Source organism: Medicago truncatula, chromosome 7, assembly GCF_003473485.1.
Source record: "Medicago truncatula cultivar Jemalong A17 chromosome 7, MtrunA17r5.0-ANR, whole genome shotgun sequence".
Lineage (NCBI taxonomy): Eukaryota > Viridiplantae > Streptophyta > Magnoliopsida > Fabales > Fabaceae > Medicago > Medicago truncatula.
In genome coordinates this window covers 55,479,601-55,502,725 of record NC_053048.1, presented here as the reverse complement: position 1 = coordinate 55,502,725, position 23,125 = coordinate 55,479,601, and the positions used below count along the sequence as shown (strand labels likewise).

At 32.6% G+C, this 23,125-nt stretch overlaps 2 protein-coding genes across 4 annotated transcripts; both read right to left on the bottom strand.

Moving 5' to 3' along the window:
- Nucleotides 1-10,214: 10,214 nt before the first annotated feature.
- On the bottom strand, nt 10,215-16,145 carry LOC11428748 (phospholipase A1 PLIP1, chloroplastic). Of its 3 annotated transcripts, XM_003626517.4 has the most exons (7): nt 15,731-16,145; nt 14,382-14,477; nt 12,295-13,016; nt 11,657-12,172; nt 11,496-11,555; nt 10,965-11,381; nt 10,215-10,826 (listed from the first exon to the last, which is right to left on the bottom strand). In XM_003626517.4, exons 3-7 carry the CDS (start codon nt 12,964-12,966, stop codon nt 10,404-10,406), a joined length of 2,088 nt encoding a protein of 695 aa, XP_003626565.1. In that variant the 5' UTR covers nt 12,967-13,016; nt 14,382-14,477; nt 15,731-16,145; the 3' UTR covers nt 10,215-10,403. The 3 variants fall into 3 exon arrangements, with proteins under 3 accessions (XP_003626565.1, XP_024625318.1, XP_024625317.1); XM_024769550.2 differs by lacking the exon at nt 14,382-14,477 and having other exon boundaries at nt 10,278-10,826; XM_024769549.2 differs by lacking the exons at nt 14,382-14,477; nt 15,731-16,145 and adding an exon at nt 13,370-13,835 and having other exon boundaries at nt 10,278-10,826.
- Nucleotides 16,146-18,948: 2,803 nt separating this feature from the next.
- Nucleotides 18,949-21,017, bottom strand: LOC11424498 (protein WHAT'S THIS FACTOR 1 homolog, chloroplastic). Its single transcript, XM_003626516.4, has one exon. It carries the CDS (start codon nt 20,759-20,761, stop codon nt 19,169-19,171), a length of 1,593 nt encoding a protein of 530 aa, XP_003626564.1. The 5' UTR covers nt 20,762-21,017; the 3' UTR covers nt 18,949-19,168.
- Between the last annotated feature and the right edge of the window lie 2,108 nt (nt 21,018-23,125).

The window sequence follows — 23,125 nt, the reverse complement described above, 5'->3', positions numbered from 1 at the left end:
CAACATAATTATCCTTTTCATCAAAAAGAAATTCAAAAAAAATCATCAAAAACTCACAAACCAAATCTTCATCAAACAAACCTAAAAAAACTTAAATTTCATTGAAAAAATCTCTTAAAAAAAATGATAATGATAAGATACAAATATCCAACTAAATTGACAGGGTGACAAAAATCTACGATATTTTAGTAAAAAAATATCTATCATATTTATTTTAAAAAAATGATTTTTTTTCCTTTGAAAAATTGAATCCTTTTATGTTTATGAAAAAAGTTTAATTACATGTTTGATCTCTTATGTTTTATTTTAGTTTTTAAGTTGGTCCCTTATGTTTTAAAAGTTTCAAGTTGGTCATTTATGTTTTAAAAGTTTTAAGTTGATCCAAAACGTTACCCGCCTTGGAATAAGTTAGTCTCTTCCGTCACTTAACGTTTAAAGATTTGGATTGACAATATGGGTGATAGAACTTAACTTATATAGAAAATCAATTTAAAACCTTTTTTTTAATTTTTTTGGTTTTATTAAACTTAATATTATGTCGCGAAAATGACTAATTTATTCTAACGTGAGTAACGTTTTGGATCAACTTCATACTTTTAAAACGTAAGAGACCAACTTAAAACTTTTAAAACATAAAGGATCAACTTAAAAACTAAAACAAACATAAGAGATCAACATGCAATTAAGACATGAAAAAACAAACTTTCTATGAAAAACACGAAGATACCGTTAGCTGGTCCCCAACTTCTTGCCTTTTAAAGGTTCTCCGTTTATGTAAACAGGTATTACATTTATGTGACTTTTTTTTAATGAAGAATCGAGAAATGGGAAATTATTATTAATTAAAGTGTGCTAATGGTCAATTTCTTGCCTCAATGTCTTCTTTGATAAAGAAATACTACTCAATTTGAAGATTTTTTTTTTTTTTTTTATTGTACAACTATAAGAAAGTGAATGTTTTATGAGACATAATGTTAGATGGTATTAAACTAGAACGAAAACAAAATAAAAGTAGTTGAGATAAGAATAACGTGTTGGATGTATAGTAAGACTGCATGAGATATGATTATGAATAACTAGAGAAGATCAATGGTTATAAAAACTCAACTAAGATGATTTAAACATGTAAAAGAGAAGACTTGAACATTGTGTGGTAAGTTGATTAGACCAGACAAGGAGGGTGTGTAGTCAAATACTCAAATTGCTAACGACGAAGAAGCTAAAAAACTATAAAAAGAAATTATGAAAGATTTAGAAATTAAACCATTGAATGGAAATATTATACGATAGCTATCATGAATAATATTTGTAGGAGTTGGAGTTTACCTCAATTTCATGTTTCTCTACACTTAAAATATGTCAGTTTAACCATATTTGATAAAAATAAATGTATTATACGATAGTATATTATAAAGTTTTTTGATCGACGTAACCAACCTTAATATATAAGTCTCGCTTATAATTTGTCCAAAAAAAGGTCTATCTTATAATTGTACTTTTGTTCCTTTCAAAAAAATGTACTTTACTAGTTTTTTTTTTTCCTTTGATGTAATATATGTAAATGATCGTCCTTATTAAATTCATCATTGCGTAAATTAGTTATGATTGCTTCGTCATGTATAATTTTTGTTTTATTTTAGTGCTTGAAAATGTTTTATGTACACACTTTTTTCCACACACACATTGTACCACTCCATGTGAGAGTGTGTGAGAGACAATACGAGTTTTATTGTGTGGGGGATCATAAGGACACTTGTCAAAATTGTATGTGGATGTACAAATGGTACATGCCACCTAAGGTGGTCTATGTATCACTACTCAAATTTAAATAGGTAAATTCTATGGTACACTCAAAAATTTGAGTGTACCGGTACACCAAATCATCAAATTTATATTGAAACGAGTTGTTTTTTCGAAGAAAAAGAATTGTTTTCTATCATTAACAATTACAATAATTAGATCTTAGTTACCGAAAGTGTCGACGAAATAAAATTTACATTTTTTTAATTTTTGTTACATATATTTATTATTTTTTATGAGAAAATGCTAAAAATTTAATATGATTCTTATAAACAATGAAATGATGTTTATTCTTATAAAATGATGCCTTATAAAATATAAATATTGATAAATAACTCTTTATTTCATAAAATAATCGTTAAATTGTAAATATTTGAAGCAGGAGTACCGGTATACCTCAATTTGTGAGGTGTACCATAGAAGTTCCCAAATAATAATTGTACATAACCATGTATAAAAGGATCAAAAATGTATATATGGATGGATTGAAGAGAAGGAAGAAAGGTGAGATGATGGGATCGTTAGAGGATAGGGTTCTGGACTTCTGGGTCTGCATACTCGGAGGACTGCGAAGATGAAGATGATGGGTATCAAATCATTAGAGGATGATAGGTTTATACGTCTCAGAGGCTTATTCTGATTCTGATTCAAAACATTTGGTACCGTTACCGGAGGAGAACAAATCTCAACCTCCTCCTGTAACTTCTCCTTCTTCTGATTCCAAGATCAAGAAGGTGGCGGAGGCTGCTGATTCTGATTCAAAACAAAAGGTGGATTCTGATTCTCTCTCATCAGTTGGTTAAGTGTGTGTTTGGTATGACGTTGGTGAGAATTGATTTTGATAGAATTGAGTTTGAGAGAATTGATTTTGGTTAAAAGTGAGTTGAATGTGAATTGATTTATGTTTGGATACACTTACTTAAAAGTGATTCTTATGAATGGATGTTGTTTGGATAGTATGTATTAAAATTGATTTTAAGTGTGTAATGACCAAACTATCCTTTTAATTATATTTAAAATTAAATATCCCATTCTCATTAGATAATTATTTCATCTTATTATAAATTGATTTAATTGTTTCGAAAATTCATTTTAAAATAATATTAATTTATAAGAGTTATTTTTAATAATTTTTTTGTCAATCAAGTGATTTTTAATAGAACATAAGCATAAAAAAATGCAATTAAAATGCAATTAAAAAAATCCAATAAGTGTGCCTCTCTTGTTAAAATAGTCACGTGGCTCTCAGAGCTTCACTTCCATTTCTCCAAAGTCTTCTATGGTTGCTTCCATTTCAATCTCCTTCTAAATCTTTCACTATTCTTCTTTAACAGTTCCTGATTCTATCATCTTTCAATATTCTTTTACCACTCTAATTCCCTCATCTCTTTCCCAAAATTTTTAATTTTTAATTCTTGTGTTGGTTGAAGCTTTCATGGAGATGGAGTGATTTAATTATTCTTCCTCACTCATTTTCGTTTTTCTCCAGATCTAGAAAAATAAGTAGAAAGTGTTATAGAGGAATAAAAAATTGAAAATTGAGGGGAAAAATTGGAGTTTGAGAAGCATGGGTAAACACTGAAAATACATTTGTCAGCTATAAAAAATTGAAAATTGAGGGGGAAAAATTGGAGCTTGAGAAGCATGGGTAAATAGGGAAAATACATCTGTCAGCTAAAAGCAAATTTCCAACCAAGTTTGAGTTGCCGCATAAGCTATGTTTTCTGGCTTCTTCTAAACCCACGTTTTGGGTTCAAACCTGCGTTTTCAGATTTGCTATTAATTGTATCCAAACATCACAAAAAGTGATAAAGTCACGTTTGAAAGTAGAAACGTGGGTTTGGTGAGCAAAAACGCTCAACCAAACAGACACTAAGTGTTCCAGCTCTACTGCTACTGCTGTTGTTAAGAATAATAATAATTAATTAGGTTTAATTATCAGTAGTATTTAGGGTTTAGACTTTGTGTTTCAAATCAAGAATTATTATTCGTAGTTGCTGCAACTTTTCCAAATGTTATTATGTTAACTGTTATTTGCTTATGACCAAATTATCTGTACTTGATATCTCCTATTAGGTAATTAGTGAAGATTTCATGATCATATGATTCAACAACTTTACAAACGAATGCGTCTTTGCACTAATTTTATTATCCCATTGAATCCTTTATTCCCTACCGTGATGATGTAGGTTTCCAGGATTTTGTTGGAATGGGGAGCAGGGAGGAATAATGTAGTACTTATTGTTGGGAGAGGAATTCTAGCAACACTTTAACACACTCTTTTTGATCGGTGTTGTAAAATGTGTGTTGTTAGCAACCAAAAATTGTGCAAGGTCGTCGTGTCGGATCCTTTGATGTCAAATGTCGCCTCCTTATAAGGAGGGATCATCTCTCCATCCTCAGTCTTTTAATTATGATTGAGAAAAACAAACACCATTTGGTTTGAATTATATATGTATGTATTTGCAGTACAATATTTTGCCTCCAAATCTCTCAAGTTCTCAAATGCCCTCGAAACTTCATCCCAATTTGAGGTGATTCCTTCTCAAGAAGATCTAATTTCAATGAATTTCCAACATGTTGCGAATTCGATGAAAATCACACCAATAACAACTTGATGTGTGGAGCAAGAGATAATCAAGCAACCAAAACAAAGTGTATGGAACAATTAAATACAAGTCAAAAGTAGAAAACAACGGCGAGAAGAACACAAAGAAGAGAAGAACACAAAAGAAGAGAAGAACACAAAAGAATTTGTTGACCCAGTTCGGTCCAAATTGACCTAGTCTGGGGGAGAGAGCAGCCCTCCGTTCCACTATATGATGAGTAACGTTACAAAAGAGAAATCAATGGGTTACAAGAATAAGTCTCCCGCCTAATTCTACCCAAAGTCCCAGCCTCTTCCCGTAACCAAGAGACTCAATCCTAATAGTGTTTCCCTAGGTGAATGAACCCTCAAACCCTAGTGTTTGTTCCAAAGAGACAAACTCTATACAAACCCTAGTTTTGTTGTTGCCTTTCTAAACCCTTGTTTCAGCCCCCTCTATCTCTCTCAAAGTTTAGCCTGATACAAGGTCTATATTTATAGTGAAAGTAATCCCTTAAAAAACTGAAACAAATCTTCAATAAAAATACGTTTTATTTTAATCTTCAATCGCACCATCGTGGCACGATTTTTCCAGTGATTGCTCTAGAATTTTGCTTCAACAATCGTGGCACGATTCTCCAGAATTCTGATTTTAAGTTAACTCTCACACAACAAAAACTCAAAACCCCTTGAGTGCAAAGGTCCTTAATCATATTAAAAAAATTGAAGAAAAACTGTGCAACATTCTAAAAAGAAAGATCTTATTCTTTGTGACATCTATGGCTTTCTGGATACTGCATACAGTATGGAATAAGATATTGATATCGTGTATTTGGATTAGAAATTATGCTCACATTAGTAAAAAAAAACATTTTTGAAGTTATAGTTTGTTTATAAATTCATAAGTAATGGTTAGTGATCAGGATTTGGTTTTTATTTCATTGGTTTGTGTCCAAAATTGTTACGTCATAAGTCAACCTAATTACGGGGCATTAACAAGTCATAAGTCTTAAATATTACATAGGTAAAAAGAAACCCAACTATGGGACATAATTCAAACAAGTCTAAATATTACATTTCCAAAAACATATTTTAAATACGTTTCCATCAAGCATCACTTCTTTGGAAATCTGGGGGTTGGGATAAACTCCGTGAATTTAGGTTGACTCGAACCGGATGGACCATAACTTGAATATGATACTCTAATAATGCCATGAGCAGTTTGATGTGCTGGTGTATGACCCTTCATTAGTGTTTGCTTAGGCCTCTCATATGAAATAATTGGTTCTCTAATGTCATACCTTCTTGTTGTAACACCCTGCAATTACATATTCAGTCAAATAAGTCCCAAAATTATTATACTTACTAACAATTCGATCCTTAAAATTTAAGAGTCATACATGTCCAAGAACTACTTCATTTGCAACAACATTGACATCATTTTGAGCATTTGCAACATTTCCAGCAACAACATTTTCTGCATTTCTGATAAGTGCCAGAAAGTAGTATTTCAAATGATTATTTACGGCACGTTTGTTACTTGTTTCACAAGTTATTCAGGAAAAAGCCGAGAGAAAAGTGATTATTGACCTATTACGCTTTATTCATCTTACTCCACCCATTTGTGCAGGAATTGAGTGCCAAAACATCAAGCAAGGACCAAAAAGAACAAAAGTGGGCAAAAGCTACTTCGCCATGGCGAGCAGAAATCCTGCCTGGCGAAATATTTCGCCAGGTGAGTCAAAGGCGAGTCAAATGGTGAGCAGTTCCAGAGAGTTGGAAAAACAGGACAAGAGCACTTCGTCATGGCGAGCAGAAATTCTGCCAGGCGAAAAAAAGGCGGTTTCATCTTATCAAAGTGACGTGGCAGAGACCCACTGGCAAAGAAAGCTCAAATCGCCATGGCGAGCCAAACTTCGCCAGGCGAAATGTTACTTTTTCAGCATATGTATAAAGCTCATTTCCCTCATTATCATATTATTATCAGAGGATGGAGATGTCACTTTAGGGAGAGAAAAACAGGGGAAACTCAAAGAGAACATCAAGGATTGGAGAGGACTTCCAAGATCATTGAGACATCATGGCTTGGTTATTCCTTTTCTCTTCTTCTCCTTGTAAGGTTACCATGACAATGTGTAGCTAAACTCTTTTTTTGGGATTAAATGTAGTTAACTCTATTAGTATGTATTCCCTTTGATTTGGATGTTGTGTGATTCTAAATTATCTTAAGATATTGATGTTATTCTTGCTTTTCATTTCTATCCTATGGATTTGAATTGTTATTGAAAGATACCTTTTGAATCTAGTTAAGAATAATCTTTTATCAATGCTTAGGTTCTAGACATGGAATTTAGGTTTGATAATCACTTCGAATATTGGAACTTAAAGCTTTCGTATCATTGTATAGTTTGGGAAATCAACTATACAACGATACAATCGACTATCGGAAAGTTTAATAGTTTGGGAAATCGACGATTAAACGGTTCAATAGAAATCACGACATCATTTGGATACGAATGATGTTGTTGAGCAATATGTGATAATATCAATCGATAATTAGAATCCGCATCACTAATCCGAGAATACGTATATTTAGGTTGATGAAGTTTAATCCCAGCATAATCATTTCCCTGTTAACTCTCAAATCTCTTATAAGTCTGTAGTTTTATAGTTCATGAAACAAAACAATATCGAATCCTTAGCTCAGAACGATATACAAAAATACTTACTTTTGATACTACATCAATTTCCTTGCACAACATTTCCAACATTTTCTGCATTTCTTGGAGAGATGAAGATGGTGAAAGTTTTAGCGGGAAGGAGATGAGTCAGGGACTTGTTTGATGTCTTAATGAAAATGTAAGGATGTAATGTAAATGAATGGGTAAAAGAGGGGTAAAATTGGGAAAATATAAAAAATTGAAAGTGAAAAGTTAAAAGTTAAAAATGAAATTTTTTACGTTTTCATCAAAATGATCCTTGTACACGTGGCTGACTGACTTGATGACATGTGTACAACACAACACAACACAGTCTCTCCAATACCAAATCCCCACTAGATCGATATGTTTCGCTATTTTACATAGAAACAACGATATATTTCACTAGGATTGATTATAAACTTCTTCTTCACCTTGCATATATATATATATATATATATATATATATATATATATATAGTCTTGTTAACCATTGCCCTGATTTTGACTTTTAAAAAGTTAAATTTATCACTTTTCACCATTTCCCAATGTTATATTTCTATTTTTATCCCCTTATCCAATGCCCCAAGGGTAATGGTTAACATTCTCCATATATATATATATATGGGATTTGCTAGAACACACCCACTAGTTTTTATGTGGGAGTGTTTTAGCAAAGCTACACCTTAGGGTGCATTTAACCACTTTTTAGTTCTTCACTTGCTAAAATACTCCTTCTAAAAAATAAGTGGGTGTATTCTAGCAAATGTCTATAGGATTTGCTAGAACACACCCACTTGTTTATTTTAGAAGGTGTGTTATATCAACATATACCTTAAGGTGTATTTATTATCTTTTTAGTTATAACTTACTAAAACACTCCCACATAAAAACTAGTGGGTGTGTTCTAACAAACCCATATATATATATATATATATATATATATATATATATATATATATATATATATATATGTGTGTGTGTGTGTGTGTGTGTGTGTGTGTGTGTGGGGTGCAATCTATGGGCTCTAAGGAGAAATCTCTACTTTGATATCTTCAATGTTCTTGGAAGCAGTGAGGAGGAGCTACTAAAACTGGGTGGTATGGTATCTCATTGATGTCCTGGTGGTTCTACTATTGATAGATGTGTAGTAAACCAGTTTGTCAAGAATTTTCAAGGAACAAAGATCGATTCTTTCTTTGTGAACTTGAATATAAACAACACAACAATGCTATTGATCAATGGATAAGTTTTGCAATTGCAAAGAGTGTTGAAAGAATCAATTCATTCTTTCTAGGGAGACCTTATGCACAACAATGCGTTTAGAATATTCTCTTGTTTGCCATCCCACCAACTGGGACTTTATTCCCATTCAAAAATTTGAGATCTCTTTCACTTGAATTTGCAAAAGTGGATGAAATATTCATCAAAAGTTTGTTGTCTAATTGTCTACGGCTTGAAGAGCTTCACTTAGATTGTTGTGAGTTCAAATCATGATATCAATGCAGAAGATATTGAGTTCATCCTTATGTCATCATGCTATTTCATATCCTGCGACTTCAGGATGTATATAAAACTGAGTTCGATAGTTTTCCTTAAGCTCACTTCATTGGAGTACTATGGATATGATTTTGATAACTTGAACATTAATAACCCATTGTTGAACAGCATTCACTTCCTTAAATCTTAATGCATTTGCTCTCTTTGCCACTCTTCCTGAACTTGAGATTATGCTTATGCAATTGGACTTCTATTCAAAGGTTAGTAATAAAGTGTTGGAATAGTGAATTGTTCACATTTCTTTCTCTTTTGAATGATATTTTTTTAAGCTTACATTTTTCTATTCTGGTCCCAACTTCTCTAAATATAACTCAGCCACTCAACACATCTTAAGCAGCTGAAGTTCATCTTTTTCTCGCCTTTGGACATCATCTTTTCTGGATTTTAAACATCCTACAAGTTTCTCCTCTTTTGCAGAAACTTTTGGTTATGGTGAGCGAACATGGTTAATGCACACCTTTTATTATTATTATTTTTTGTGGTTATCATCCTGACTTTGAGCAAGAACTTCGTAAATTAAGTTATACATTTGATACTTCTTTAAAAAAAAAAAAAGGTTATACTTTTGAGCTGGAGAATCATGCAATCAAGATCGTTGCATTTAAACATCCTAATATTCTAATACATATTGAGTTTATTACACTTGTATCTCCATTATCTTTCCAAATATAGCCTTTTGATTTGATTCCTTTATGGAGTTGCAAGTTTTCATTGGAAGTATTTTATGTGTATAGTTATACAAGTTTTTGTTATTAGTTTAGAAAAAATGCTTAGGTTTTTTTAGTTTCATTCATCGATATAAGTTTATTTGATTTAACTGACATAACTTTTTTTCAGCTCACACGCCCAAAGGTCGTTAAAAATCAGAAAGTTATCAAGGATATGTTGATATATGCTCACATGAAAAGGTCGGAGTTATTGAATTGGGAGGTTGTGTTGGCAATTCGTATGAAATTGAGTTTGTCATGAATGTTAAAATATGCCCACAAACTTGAGTCCCTATTGGAGAGAAGATCACTCATCGGATTGAAATTATGATCCTGTGTGGTTTCAAAATGGGTGTCAAGGGATCATTGAAAAACTCCAAGGTGAAGATGAAGTTGGACGAGAAAAACTCGTGCTCATATAAGAATGTATAATGGTTTTCCATGTTTCATATTAATGAGAGAACAATATTAATATTGATGTAGCTCAAAATGCTATTACTTGTAATCATTGCAATAGTATGCACTTTGACTACTCCCCAATAATTTTATGAAACAAGAACCTTAATCCAAAAATTTCAACTTTGAGAAGAATGTATGAGGTTCTCGCCCCCTTACCATGTCAATTCGCGCTTTAGGTGATCTGAATTCGCTGAGTTGAGTTCTAAGGTACACCTCATTCAAAGAGAAGAGTGATTCTTAATTTTGTTCTAGTTGTATTTAATTTAGTCGCACTCTAGTCTGATCTGGTTCTTGTTTTTCTATTACCACGCATAGTAAATTAGTTTTAAATAGCAGACAGTGCTTGTTATTGTAGAATTTTATGTTCATCATTCATGAAGAATCAGTAGGTACCTTTTATTCTATTGGAATTATTGACATCTTATATATTGTACAATGTTAGTCAAATATGGAGTGATCATGATGGGTACAAACACTTAGAATTCTATATGTTTAGAAATGTACATAAAATAAAAATAATCCACTGTCCTAGTTAATTTCATAATTTAATTTTATCTAGATGTTCTATAGGAACCTAAAAAGGGAGGCCTTTTAGACCCCTGTTGTTATCTCATTTGTCATCAAGATGCATCTCTCCATGTTCTGTTCATGGCTCCATGAGTGTGGTGATGGTGAGGTGAGCAATGGCCACAGTTCATCAATCCTTTGCTTTTTTACTCTGCGAACAAGCGTCTTTGAATGTTGTCTTAGGATTCCATTGACAGCTTTAAGGTAGTTGCTTGAGTCATGGTCTCTTAGAATTGTGCCTTCTGCTCCATATGCTGTTGGATCACTTAGTGTTTCAATAGGGTGTGGTTGATTGAGAAAGGAACTGAGAACTCTTGGAGAGTATCCACATATAGTACTATCAAGCTCATAGAAGGCACTTTCTGAAGGGAGTAAAGGATGCGGAGGCGATGTCATCTCATCTGGTTGGATAATGAATATTTTTCCCAGTGGTGTGTACAATAGCTTCTGAAAATATCCAAAGAAAGTAAATTAAATGGTCAAGAAAAGAAAATTAACACATTAATAGTCAAACATAATTTCAATCTGAGTGTACAGTACGAATTAAGTCATGAATATAATAATAGAACAAACAAATATGCTTACATTTTTTGTCAAGCAAGGATGTGACCGAAAAGTGCGGTTTAAACGCTTAAGGATAACAGCTACATGGTCAGGATAATTACAGGAGAAGGCCCTGGGAACAATATCTCTATGCATCATTACACAGTGGATTTGGTTTTCATCCACGCCTAGTTCATCGATTAATTTTTGGCCTCCGCAGAATACAAATGGTGAACCAAAAGTCACTACTGGTTTAAGAGTTGAGGGGCTGACAACTTTCCTAGTCAATAGCATCAAATGAACCAAAAGAGAGAGACTGCCGCCAAGGGAATGTCCAGTGAATTGAAGCTTCGCGCGATCCCCATGTCTTTTCAAATGGTCCATTATTTCTGGCATGAATTGTTCATATATTCCTTTTGCAGCTTCATAAATTCCTCTATGAACAAGTACGTCTGTGTTCTGTAAGAGAATAGATTATTAGTGCTATGCTGTTTTTTTCTTATCATTTGTTCTGGCAACACGACAATGAAAGGCCTATCTATCCATTCCATAAATATTGTTCTTAGTTCTTACCTCAAATTTAGTAGGCTCAAAGAAGAGGTTTGCTTGCCAAGATGCTAAGGAGTCTGAACCCTGCAAGCAACAACATGAAACAAAAACATTTGTCAAATTTAATCAATATTATATAGCCTGATGGTACAACTATAAGTACCAAATACTAGTTAAGGAATTACCTGAATTACAAAGCATCGAGTGTAATTACTGAAATCATCACAAACAAACCATTCACAAGGTGAGGAATGAAGTGACTGAAGGCTTGTCGCTGCTTCCTGCCTTTCCCTCTCTCCAGATGCAACCACAGAAGTCACGGTTGACGCCACCATATAAGCTGCAACCTCTGATTTATAATCACGTGAAGTGCCTTCTGCTTCCTGTTCCGGAGAATCCTTTCTTCCACTAGAATCTTCATTTTTACTCTGTTGTGACTTAGCAGCAAGGGTCAAAAGGTTCTTAGCTCGCAATTGAACATAGGAGGCAGCTGAGGCAGCAATGTCATAAGCTAGTCGAATTTGAGGATTCTGTTCCTTATCTTTTCCTTCCTCTAAGCTGTTTTGAGAGACTACTAGGTCATCTATAGGTGAATTTGGTGAGTCCTGAGTAAGTTTTGCTTTTAACTTTGCCACTGCAGCTTTCTTCTCTAAAGAAGATGTTATAAACTGAAGGCTATAGTATCTCCTCAACTCCTGAGCCTGCAAATTGGTCAGAAAGAAAGAGTTGTATGTTCATGTTTATCTTTTGATTTATGCATGCAAAAGGAAATCTGGAAATATATATGAAATCTCATTGATTAAATATGCAAATTTGTGCTTACCTTGATTTGGGGTATTACGTAAGCCATGTTGCACAGGAAAGCTAGCTGAGAGTAAAGTTTGGTATCAGACAATGACACTTGTACAAGAAATTTTGAGAACGAATCGCGATCATGTGTCACTTCTTGCCCACCTTCTTCTTCATCGTCATAATCCGCTATACAAACACTGTCATCGTCACAATCACATTCACCAGATGTATAATCGTCGCACATCACGTCCATATCAACGCTTTCTTTCGGTAACCTGTTTCTCCAATGTTTCTTAATTTCCACAAGCCTCTCTATCCAATTAGCTCTATTTACTCTCTCTTCATTACTAGTTTCCACCATGTTTTCCTCAATATTTACATCCTTCTCCCTTTTATTCATATCCTTGCCGTTTTGTTGGTCAAATAAGAAAGAGCGCAAAGAATTTGGGAGAATGGAACCTGAAAATTGAAATGGAGAAGTTCCCATTGACCCGTTGTCCTTAAGTTTTGGTTGCACAGATGTGGCTTGTATACGGTTGAAGGAGCAACATAGATAGCTGTCAGAATAAGACCTCTGCATAATGGAACGTCTACATAGGTCTATGCTGGAGCGCGAGCGGCGAAGACCATAACGTTCTTTTGTAATGTCCTTAGTTGAAGACGTTGTTGGAGAGGTAGGTATGCCAACTGCTGTGTAGGCCATAGCTTTTGATTGTTGTGCAAGTCAGCAAGATACTCCACTATATTGGATTTCTGTGAATCAAAAACTTCATATCAGACCACAAAGCTTCAAACATGTTAAGTTTTGTTGTTTTGGTGCCTGAAACAAGCCTAACATATGAATATGGATTTTATAAGAAAACTGTTACAAGAACTATGTATCTAGTTTCTTGTTATTAACGATAGCTTTCTTAAAGATGTCAAAAACATGTCATAGTTAAACTAATTTACCCATCAATGAACGCAACTCCTATACTATATAAAACAAAAACATCTTTGTTTTGTGTGTGTGCCTCCAAAGGTTAAGACGTTAACTTGGACATTGAGTTCTTAGTTAGGAAAAAAATGCAAAGCTTGTTGAATTCTATAAGAGGTAAATAGTGTACCTAGTGTATACATGGTGAAATGATCGATCTATCAAAGAGGAGGAAAAACATGTCACATTCTTTGTTCCTTCATTAAATTTAGTTAGTAGAGGTTACGTCTAAGGTTGTGCATTATTTTTCTCGGAATTGTCGCATATTTAAGAGATCTAACTTTAAACCGATATGTTAGGAAGGAAAAAAGACTTGTTCCAATTTCAAAAGCACTAGTATTAAATTCTACCAAACAGTGTAACCAAAATATCGTACCAAACAAACCAAAAATAGCATAAACTAAAAAGTAAGGAGGCCCTTGGAATTTCCAACATAATATTCCAATCATACTATATTCTTTTCATAATACAACAAGGTCTCACTAGTAGATTAAAAAATTACTACTCCCTCCATCCCTTAATACATGACACAGTTGACCCAATTACACATACTAATGCATAATTTTGAGCTTAAATATCTTGAATAATATATTAGAAAAAATTATGAAAATTTGATATTTTGAAAATACTCATCGAGACGAATATAACGACATCTTATATGATATTATTTATCTTTGTATATTAGTGGAAAAATATGGTTAAAGTAAGTTAGGTCAAAATTGTGGGTCATCTATTGCGGGATGGAGAGAGTATCATCTAGATAACTTTTATAAATTTTACATAAATCCAAAAACTATCCTAGAATAATGTCAATTGGATACATCGAGATTAATGTTTTTCCGCTTTTACTAAACGATTTGATTTAGATAATAAAAATATCTGCAGATAATCCATATTATAAAATTTTAATTCAACGGTGAATTTTATAATAAAAAAAAACATCAAACAAAAATAGGTGAACAGTGTGATAATATCTAATTATTGTATCGTGGTAACTTGATCTCTCTCACTTTAGAAAATATATTTAAAAAATTCCATAAAATAAGTTATCTAAAGAATAAGTAAACTGAAAAATTGATTAAATCACAAATAAATAAATAATTATAATAATAAAAAAAAAAACTAACTGTGCAACCTTTTACCCGATAAAAAGTATTAAAGTTCTAGTTTTTCTCATATTAGTGCAACAAGAGTCAAACTTTTCTATTTGGTGAGAGAAAAGTTACATCCAGGTACATCTGTAAAATAAAATAAATGAAAGTGGTAGTTAGTAAAAAAAAAAAGTCATGACCAAAATATTTAGAAAAGAAAAAAAGTGAACAAATCATGGTGCTTATCTTGTGCAAAACATCCAAGTTTAAAAAACCATTTTATACACGGAAGGGTGAATGATCCGTTTGTTTTTTTTTTTTTTTTTCAAGTAATCTAGAGCTCACACAATTTAATTGTGGAGAAGTGGAGTGTCTGGGGTTCGAACCCCGGCCCCTGCATATAAAATGCGATATCTCTACCAACTGAGTTAAGCTCACGAGGATGAATGACCCGTTTGTTATATATTAAAAGAAATTACTTAGCTCGGTTGTTAAGGACGATGTATAATATATGCAAGGTCGAGGTTCGAACTCGGATACAACCAAAAGAAAATATTATTTTCAATAGTTTAAAAAAAATATGATGTTTTTTTTTAAGGAAAAATATGATGTTATTTGTCTACTTTATCGTAATAAAAATAAGAAAAATGCTATAAGTAAGCGAGCATGGTAAAAATTAGGTTAAACTACATAGGTTTTTATGTTAATTAATTGTAATCAGTTGTCCTCTAAGATTTTTATGTATCAATTAGCTTCTTTAAGTTATTTAAAGATAACAATTTGTGGTATTTTAGATCTTAAAAATGTAAGTTATTTTGGGCATAAAAGTTACAATTAAATAACTTAAAGGACCTAAGCGTTACGAAAAATACTTAAAGTACTAATTTGTTACAATTAAATAACTTAACGTAAAATGGTACGAAAAAAATATATTAAAGAACCAATTTATTTCAATTAAATAACTCAAAGCATCTGTGGTGTAATTTAGCCTAAAAATTTCTTAGAACCTGTATAACCAAATACTTAAAGTGTAAAAAATGTTATTTTCAATACAAAATTTACCTTTTTTGTTCATTAACTATCTCTCCCTAGCATGACCCTAAAAATAATTATTTTTTAAAATCATTTATTTATTTTTTGCTGCAATTGTAATATCATTTATGAAAACTGACTTTTGAGAAGTTACCAATAAAAACTTCACATTTATAGTTTAGTTATTCTTTTAATTTTAATTTTTAAATAATAGTGTAAGAAATCAAACTTAAAGATGAAAGGAGGAGGAAAGGTGTGTGGAGCATGAGAGATGTAAGATATAGCAAATCTGATCATAAGCAGGGCTAGAAAAATAAAGAATATGGAAATGAATGAATGCATGTATATATACACATGTACATACATACCCTGATGAGACTGAGAAGGAGGCAAGAAATGAATGAATGTAAAAGAACAGAAGTAAGTATCTCCCCAAAAGAACAGAACATGCTCAGATGAAATAACAATATGATCAAGCTCCGACAATGGTGTCTAAGGTTTTAACCAATGGTGTGTATATTGGAGAATCTTGTTTGTGTCTCTCTCCTTTTTTATTTATATATAGTGTGACAATTGGTATACTGAGATGAGATTCAGATGCAAAATGACTACTAATAAAATAATGAAATGCAAGTGACCACACACACAGCGAAACCTCGCTCTCTCTGCGTCTGATTCCTGTGTCTGTGTGTTTGCATTAAATAGTGTGGGGAGAGCATAGAAGTTGGAGAACTAAAAAACACAATTGTTAAATGAATTACAAACTTCAAAGTTGGAACACCTGTGTTATAAGTAGAATCAGAATCTGCTCATGTGGGTTGCCAAACTTTAAACACGAGGGAAATTTTCATGGACCAAAATATCCTCACCTACCTTTTGTATCTAACTATCTTATTAGGTGTAAATTGCAATTAACAATATTGTTTTCATTTTACTTTGAAGTTTAATATTTAGTCAAAAAAATATACAAACAAAATAACTTTCTTTAGATGATTTTGTTTATAAATGTTATAGTCATTACGTATGTGAGTGAAAAAGAGCAAAAGTGTTTAAAGAGAGTAATAAATTTATATCACTATATTAAACATTTTTTTTTTAGATTTATCGAATAACTGATGTATTTTGTGAGATCAAATACATCAATTATTCAATAAATCTAAAAAGTAAATTTTTCTTTATAATAGTGGCAGAGCTTTTAAATTACTAGAGGAGTCAATCTCCAAACAACCTTGTCATAGTGGCAAGCCATGTTGAAACTTTTAAGGGACTCGAGCGGGCCAATCTCCAAACAACCTTGCCACAATGGATTGTGGCAAGCTATGTTGGAGCTTTTAAGGGACTCGGGTGAATCGATCCCCAAATTACCTCCACACAACGACAAGTTATATCTTAAACGTTGAATATGCCATTACTCAAATCTTAGGGTGCGTTTAATTTGTTAAAAAATGAAGGAAAAGACAGAACAACTCCAGTTATCCAATGTTTAATTTGTAAAACTGTTTGAGGGACAGAACAAACTGGAGGCAAGGGACATGACAAAAACTGAAATTTTTGTCCTTCACCAAATCACAGGACAACTTTTTGTCTCGCATACAAGTTGTCTAAAACACGAAAATAACATTTTGTCCCCCAAAAATCATATAAAACAAGAAATTATTCAATACCATAAAAATTTGTCATGTGTTGTTATGCCTTGTGTTGTGTTGTTATGCATTGTACTGTTTTGTCCAGTACTTACTGTCTTGCAAACCAATACACCCATAAGTGATATTTTCGTAACTTCTTAATATTCATCGTATATTTTTAAATTTATTTTAGGCCTTTTACAGAACTATATGAAGCTCCGCCACTGTTAGTGAAATTCAATCAATCACAAAAGTACTAGCAATCTCCCGTAAAAAAAAAAAAAAAAAAGTTTTTCTATCATATGCAAATTTATTCATATTAAAAAGTTTAAAGTAGTAACTTTTATATTAGACTTTGTACACTTTATATTAAATGTATAACTTTTTAATAAATTATTATTATTTTTTAATAAAAAATTGTTAATTTTAGTTCCTTCAACACGTACATTGTTGCATATGTCTGACAAATTAAAAAAATAAATATATTAGCAGCCTAAATAAACTTCACGATCGTTCATAAATCCAGAGAAAACAGCAGCCTAAAAAACTTCACGATCGTTCATAAATATGTATTCAATTTCCAAATGGGTCCACAGACACAACACAAAACATAACGCCTCCATTGTTGGTTGGATTAGATGAAAATTAAGGAAGGGCATTTTGGACCGCATATCAATTCAAAATACTAGTAAAATGTAGAAAGAAAAAAGGAAAACGAAAAAGAATACAAAAGTTGAATTATTAATTTAATTGGTGAGAAGGCCAAATGTGCGGTTGCATGAAGCAGGTGATGCCATTTGCCGCCACATTCTCTGCGCTAGTGGCGGCTGCCGTGTCCTTCAGGAGTTCAGGTGATGCCATGCTGTTTTCTCCTTTTGTTGTCATACACGTTCCTTTCTTTGTTGAACCAAAACCAATACTCTGTGTGTTGATACGTGTCGGAGTGGTAGAAAGGAGGGGAAAAAGACAGCAGAAATTCAACAAGGAATTGTGTTTTGTTAGTAAAATCCCAATATGAACGAAACGCATATATTTAAGCTTGCTGAGTGTAGTCACAAATGGAGGATGGAAAATAATGACAACACAAATGATACTATCTTCTTTTTTTTGACACAAACACAAATTATATATTGGACCATATACATTCTTTAGTGGTATTGGCCTCAAAAGCAAGACAAAAATTAATAAGATTAAATACAAACAAGCATGATTTTCTAATTCATAAAAGTCACTTATTAAATTGACATAGTTGTCTAGAAGTCCTAGCTCAACTGAAAAATGCCGAAATTGTAAGACTGGACGTCGTGATCTGGGTTCGAACCCAGGACTTCACAGTTGTGTGTAAGTTTAATTTCAGTGAATTACCACTTCATCTAAGACAAAAAAAAAAAAAAAAAAAAAAAAAAAAAAAAAAAAGACACAGTTCTTCCGTCCAAAAGGGAAGTTAAAAATTTCCAATTAAGCATATAACAGGTGATGGTGATGATGACATAAACTTTCCTTGACAAGAATGTACCCAAGTCCCTTCTATAAAAAAAGAAAAAGAAAAACAAGAATGTACTAAGACCCGAATGTTACAAGTCAAAATTGATGTGTGCAGATAGATAAACATCAGACAGACTACCAAAAATGTACTCCAGTATGCTAATGTTTATTTTTAACATCTTATTTTTAATACAAGACATAAGTCTTTTGCAATGAGAACAGGATGCAATATTGTTAAACTCTCAGAGATAAAATTGGAGAAATCACGTTCCTATTCAAACTTCCAACCTATATGAAGAACGCGGATCCAAAAGCAACTCACCTGACACTAGACATGTTGTCACGCTTATTTCATTATATATGCAAACTTGTGTAGCATGATTATCGTCAAAGTAAATATTTCAATCATGCCACATCATCGAGGACAATATATTCTAAGAAGCATTGATCTATCATACAGTAAAGCAGGCAACAGATACAATCATCTACATCAGTTCAACATTTTGTTTTGATGAGGACATAATATCTACTTCTTTGTTGTTTAAAGAGAAAATTCACAAACCATGGATGGTCAAAGAAGGATACCCGTATTCTTCCAACATAGTGAATGGCAACTCATTTCCCAAATCAATCGGCCCAATGCTTTCTTTCATCAATAACTCTGAGAATGGAGCTTGAAAGCCTGCCTTTTCAAGATTACCACCGTTCTCTGGTACGACCATCAGGGAATGATGGAACAAGGACCTTTTCATTATTCTGTCTTGCGTCTTGAACTCGTGTAATTGTCTTTCTCTTTTCAATTTCCGATGTTTCTGCCTCCTCGTCATCAAAATCTGGCGGTGAATCATCATCATCTTCATCAATCCAGTCATCATCGATATCATCGTCATCATCATCATCGTCGCTGATTAAATCATCAGCATCTGACCATTCTTGTTCCTCTTCACCACTTTCATCCTGTCTGTTCTCAATATCATTCTCTCCCATCCCATCTCCATCTCTAGTGCGACCGGCACCCCTACCCTTAGGAAAACGTGGAATATCAACCAACGAACGAAGTTTTTCCTTTACAAGTAACAACCTGTCCTTGTCTACCAACTGAGAATCTCGATAAGCTTCCCTAAGGAACACAGAATCCCTGTCTCCTTTCAAAGAGATATAAAACATATCAGGGTGCCTTATCAACATCCCTCTCAATTGCTGTGAGAATCGAAACTCCTCTCGAAAATGAGTGAAGTTATCAACAAGAGTTCGCTTCTCAAGTGTAAGACTCAAAATCTCATGAATAACTCCACATGCATGCTTCTCTTTTTCCGGCGTGTTCAAACCAATCATAGAGAAATCCGAGTAAGGTGATATATAAGGAATGTCTCTAAACTGCATTATCTTCCTCATCTCACCTTTTGAAAGACTAAGACCCTTAGGAAGCTTTACTCTATTAAACTTAGGAGCCCTATCTATAATTAAATTCTGCTCTTCCACTTCTCTAATTCGATTCTCCTCCGCAGACAGCTCGGCCGCAGAAACCGCAAGATGAGGATCCCAATGTGTTAATTCAAGTGCAGGACCTCTTTCAGTCTGAACAACTTTAAAAAACTCTGGATACCTATGACAAATGGTGTCGCGAAATTCTCTAGGAAGTCCTAAATCATTCGCCAAATGCCCAATTTTCTCTAACAAAATCCGCTTTTCCAACGGCATCATCAACAATTTCCTAAGCTTAGTAACAACAACATCTTCCATTTCATTTCTAACCCTTAATTCTTCAAGATAAAGCTTTTCAGCCTCAGAAGTCATTTTAAATTTCAAAGAGTAACACCCATCTTCCACAATCTCAAACACACCAGGAAATCTCCTCAAAATTACAATTAATTTTCTCTTTTTATCCAAACCCAATTCTCTTCTATACTTACCTAATTCCTGAAGAGACATAACCCTAGTAGGCTTACTCACTAGTATTTTCCTCACTTTGAGAACAAATTTCAGCTTCTTATCTTTCTGAATCACATTATCAAATGGAAGCTCTTTTCTTCTCTTCACAGCAGCACTTATTGGCATAATTTTATTAAATCTGGTCCCACCAACATGTGATGAATTCGATTGAAACAAACGCAAATTGGTTCCCAAAAATTGGGATTTTTTAAGGGAAGAGTGAAGTTTGAGAGAAAAATTTGGTTTTTGAAGAAAATGAAGTTTATTTGAGATGAAAAATGGTAAAGGGGTAAAAGATGAAGATGATGATAAAAAGGATAATTTGGGTGAAGTAAGAGATAATTGTTTAGGATCCATACTTGTTTTTTTTTTTCACATAAAAGCAAGAAATTAATAAGTGGAAGAAAAATTAAGATTGGTGAAGAGGAGAAAATGGACTCACGAGATTGTGTGTGTGATGCTAAAGCTGAAACAAGGATGATGAAACCTGCAAACAAGACATCTCAAACTGCAATTTGCAAACCCCAACCAAAACCCTCTAGCTCTAGCCTCTAGATATTGTTATCCCCTCCTCACTTATTTTATGAAATTATTTTTTAAATTCATTAATGTACAACTTAAATTATCGAAAGTGCACTCGATAATGGGCTGAAGAAATATATTACATCATTCTTTTTAAAAAAATATTACATCATTAATAAACAGACCAGTTCTCCCCATTCATAAAACAAACCAAATAGACCATTTATTTGATGACAAATATTACTTTATGCACAAGTTAATTTTAGTAAATTTTATTATTAAATATGATTTGTTGATTCAGTTGTGAAAATAATATGTGTATGGTGCAAAACCATTTCATTTTTTGTCAAACTATCTTTGCCATACGGTCAAACTCTGAATTACTATGATCCATTTCCCAGAAAATCATAGGGTAAACATAATAAAAAAATCCATTTTGTTCGTGCATGCTAGTCGATGAAAAGGTCGTCTTAGCTCCTTACATTTTCTATCCAAACTAAATATCCTTTAAAACGTTGGATTCATATCATCGCCGATGATCATCAGAAAAAACAAATTATCTTCTCAGTGAGGTCGTCCTAATCGTCGATCTTATACAACCATAAGGTCGTCGTCATCTTATATAGTTGGAATTCGTATTATTTTATGCAAAGTTATATATAATGACCGTGTGTTTGTTAGTACTCGATCAAACAAGGTAAGGTCGTCGTCATCTTATATAATTGGAATTCGTATTATTTGATGCAAAGTTATATATAATGACCGTGTGTTTGTTAGTACTCGGTCAAGCAAGGTAGTGGTACATATTTTGAATATTATTTTGATTTTTTCATCTGGGTTTCTTTATTTGAGATGGAATGGTGCTACCTAGAATTTCAGAAAATTCCTTGATTTGAATACAACATTAATTTGTAGGGTTAGTTGATTTGAACTATGAACATTGTGCCCTTTATTGACGATTTTAAAGTTATAAGAGATTGAAATGAATAAAATGTGTTTTAATCTAAAAATCATGTAAGTATGGCATGACTCCCACTTATCCGTTTTTTAATGTCATGTCACTCTGTATATCAGCACATCATTAAATTGATAGACAAATTATAGATTGATCGAAATTTATGAAACGATGGACCAAAATTGCAATTTTGTTAAAAATAGGGAACTATAATTGCAAAATTAAAGGGATCAAAATTACAGTTTTGTCAAGATAGTGTGACCAAAACTACATTTAAACCTACTTAATTTTAAACCCTAAATCAAATTGAAACCCTAATCCCCTTTTCAATTCATAGTCATCGGGATTCACGAAGTCACCATCATAATTGGCACGAGTTAATAATGGATTGCGCTGAGAGGTGGTTGGAGTTTAAAGGATGAGATATTTGAATTTAAAATGAGAAAACGTTGGTTGTGGTATTATGGTAAAAGGAGACTCCAACGGTAAGAGAGGAAGAAGATGCTAAAAAAGTCGTCTCCCATGAACCCTAACATACCCTTTTTATTTTTAATTTGTTTAAAATATTTAAATTAAAATAAAATTAAATAAAACAAATGATATTTTAATGTCATTTGTTTTTTATTTTTACATTGTTTAAATCAATCACATAAGCAACATACGCCTTCTGATCACTATTATAAGCAAAAATTAATATTTTAGGTTCATTCAATAAATAATGCATGTGATCTTTAATATAGACCAAATACACAATTTATTGAATGAACATAAAATGTTAAATTTTGCTTATATAATGACCGAAAAGTGTATAGTGTTTATACACGGTCAAGAAATGCCACCAAGGTCAAAGTAAACAAATCAAAAAGAAATTCACCAAGAGATTTTTTTATAAAAAACAAAACATTTGTGGTGATATAATATTTTTTTATATAGATATCAAAGTCAAAACTCGTTATATTTGCAAATACCAAGGGTATATTTTAGTTTTTATTCAATTCCTAAAAAAAAAATAGGTTAAAGACCTCATTAAAAGATGAGAAAATAAATACCTATTACCTACGAGAGTTATATGAGAACTCTCTTTTCAATTCTTGTTTTTTTTTTTTTTTTTTTTTAAATGGTCATATTAAAGTACATCTATTTAAAGACTATTTTTAATTTTCTATCGTTGAATATAAATGGCGTGTACAATATTATGTGAACATAATTCAGTTGTCAGAGACATTGTATTGTAATATGTAGGG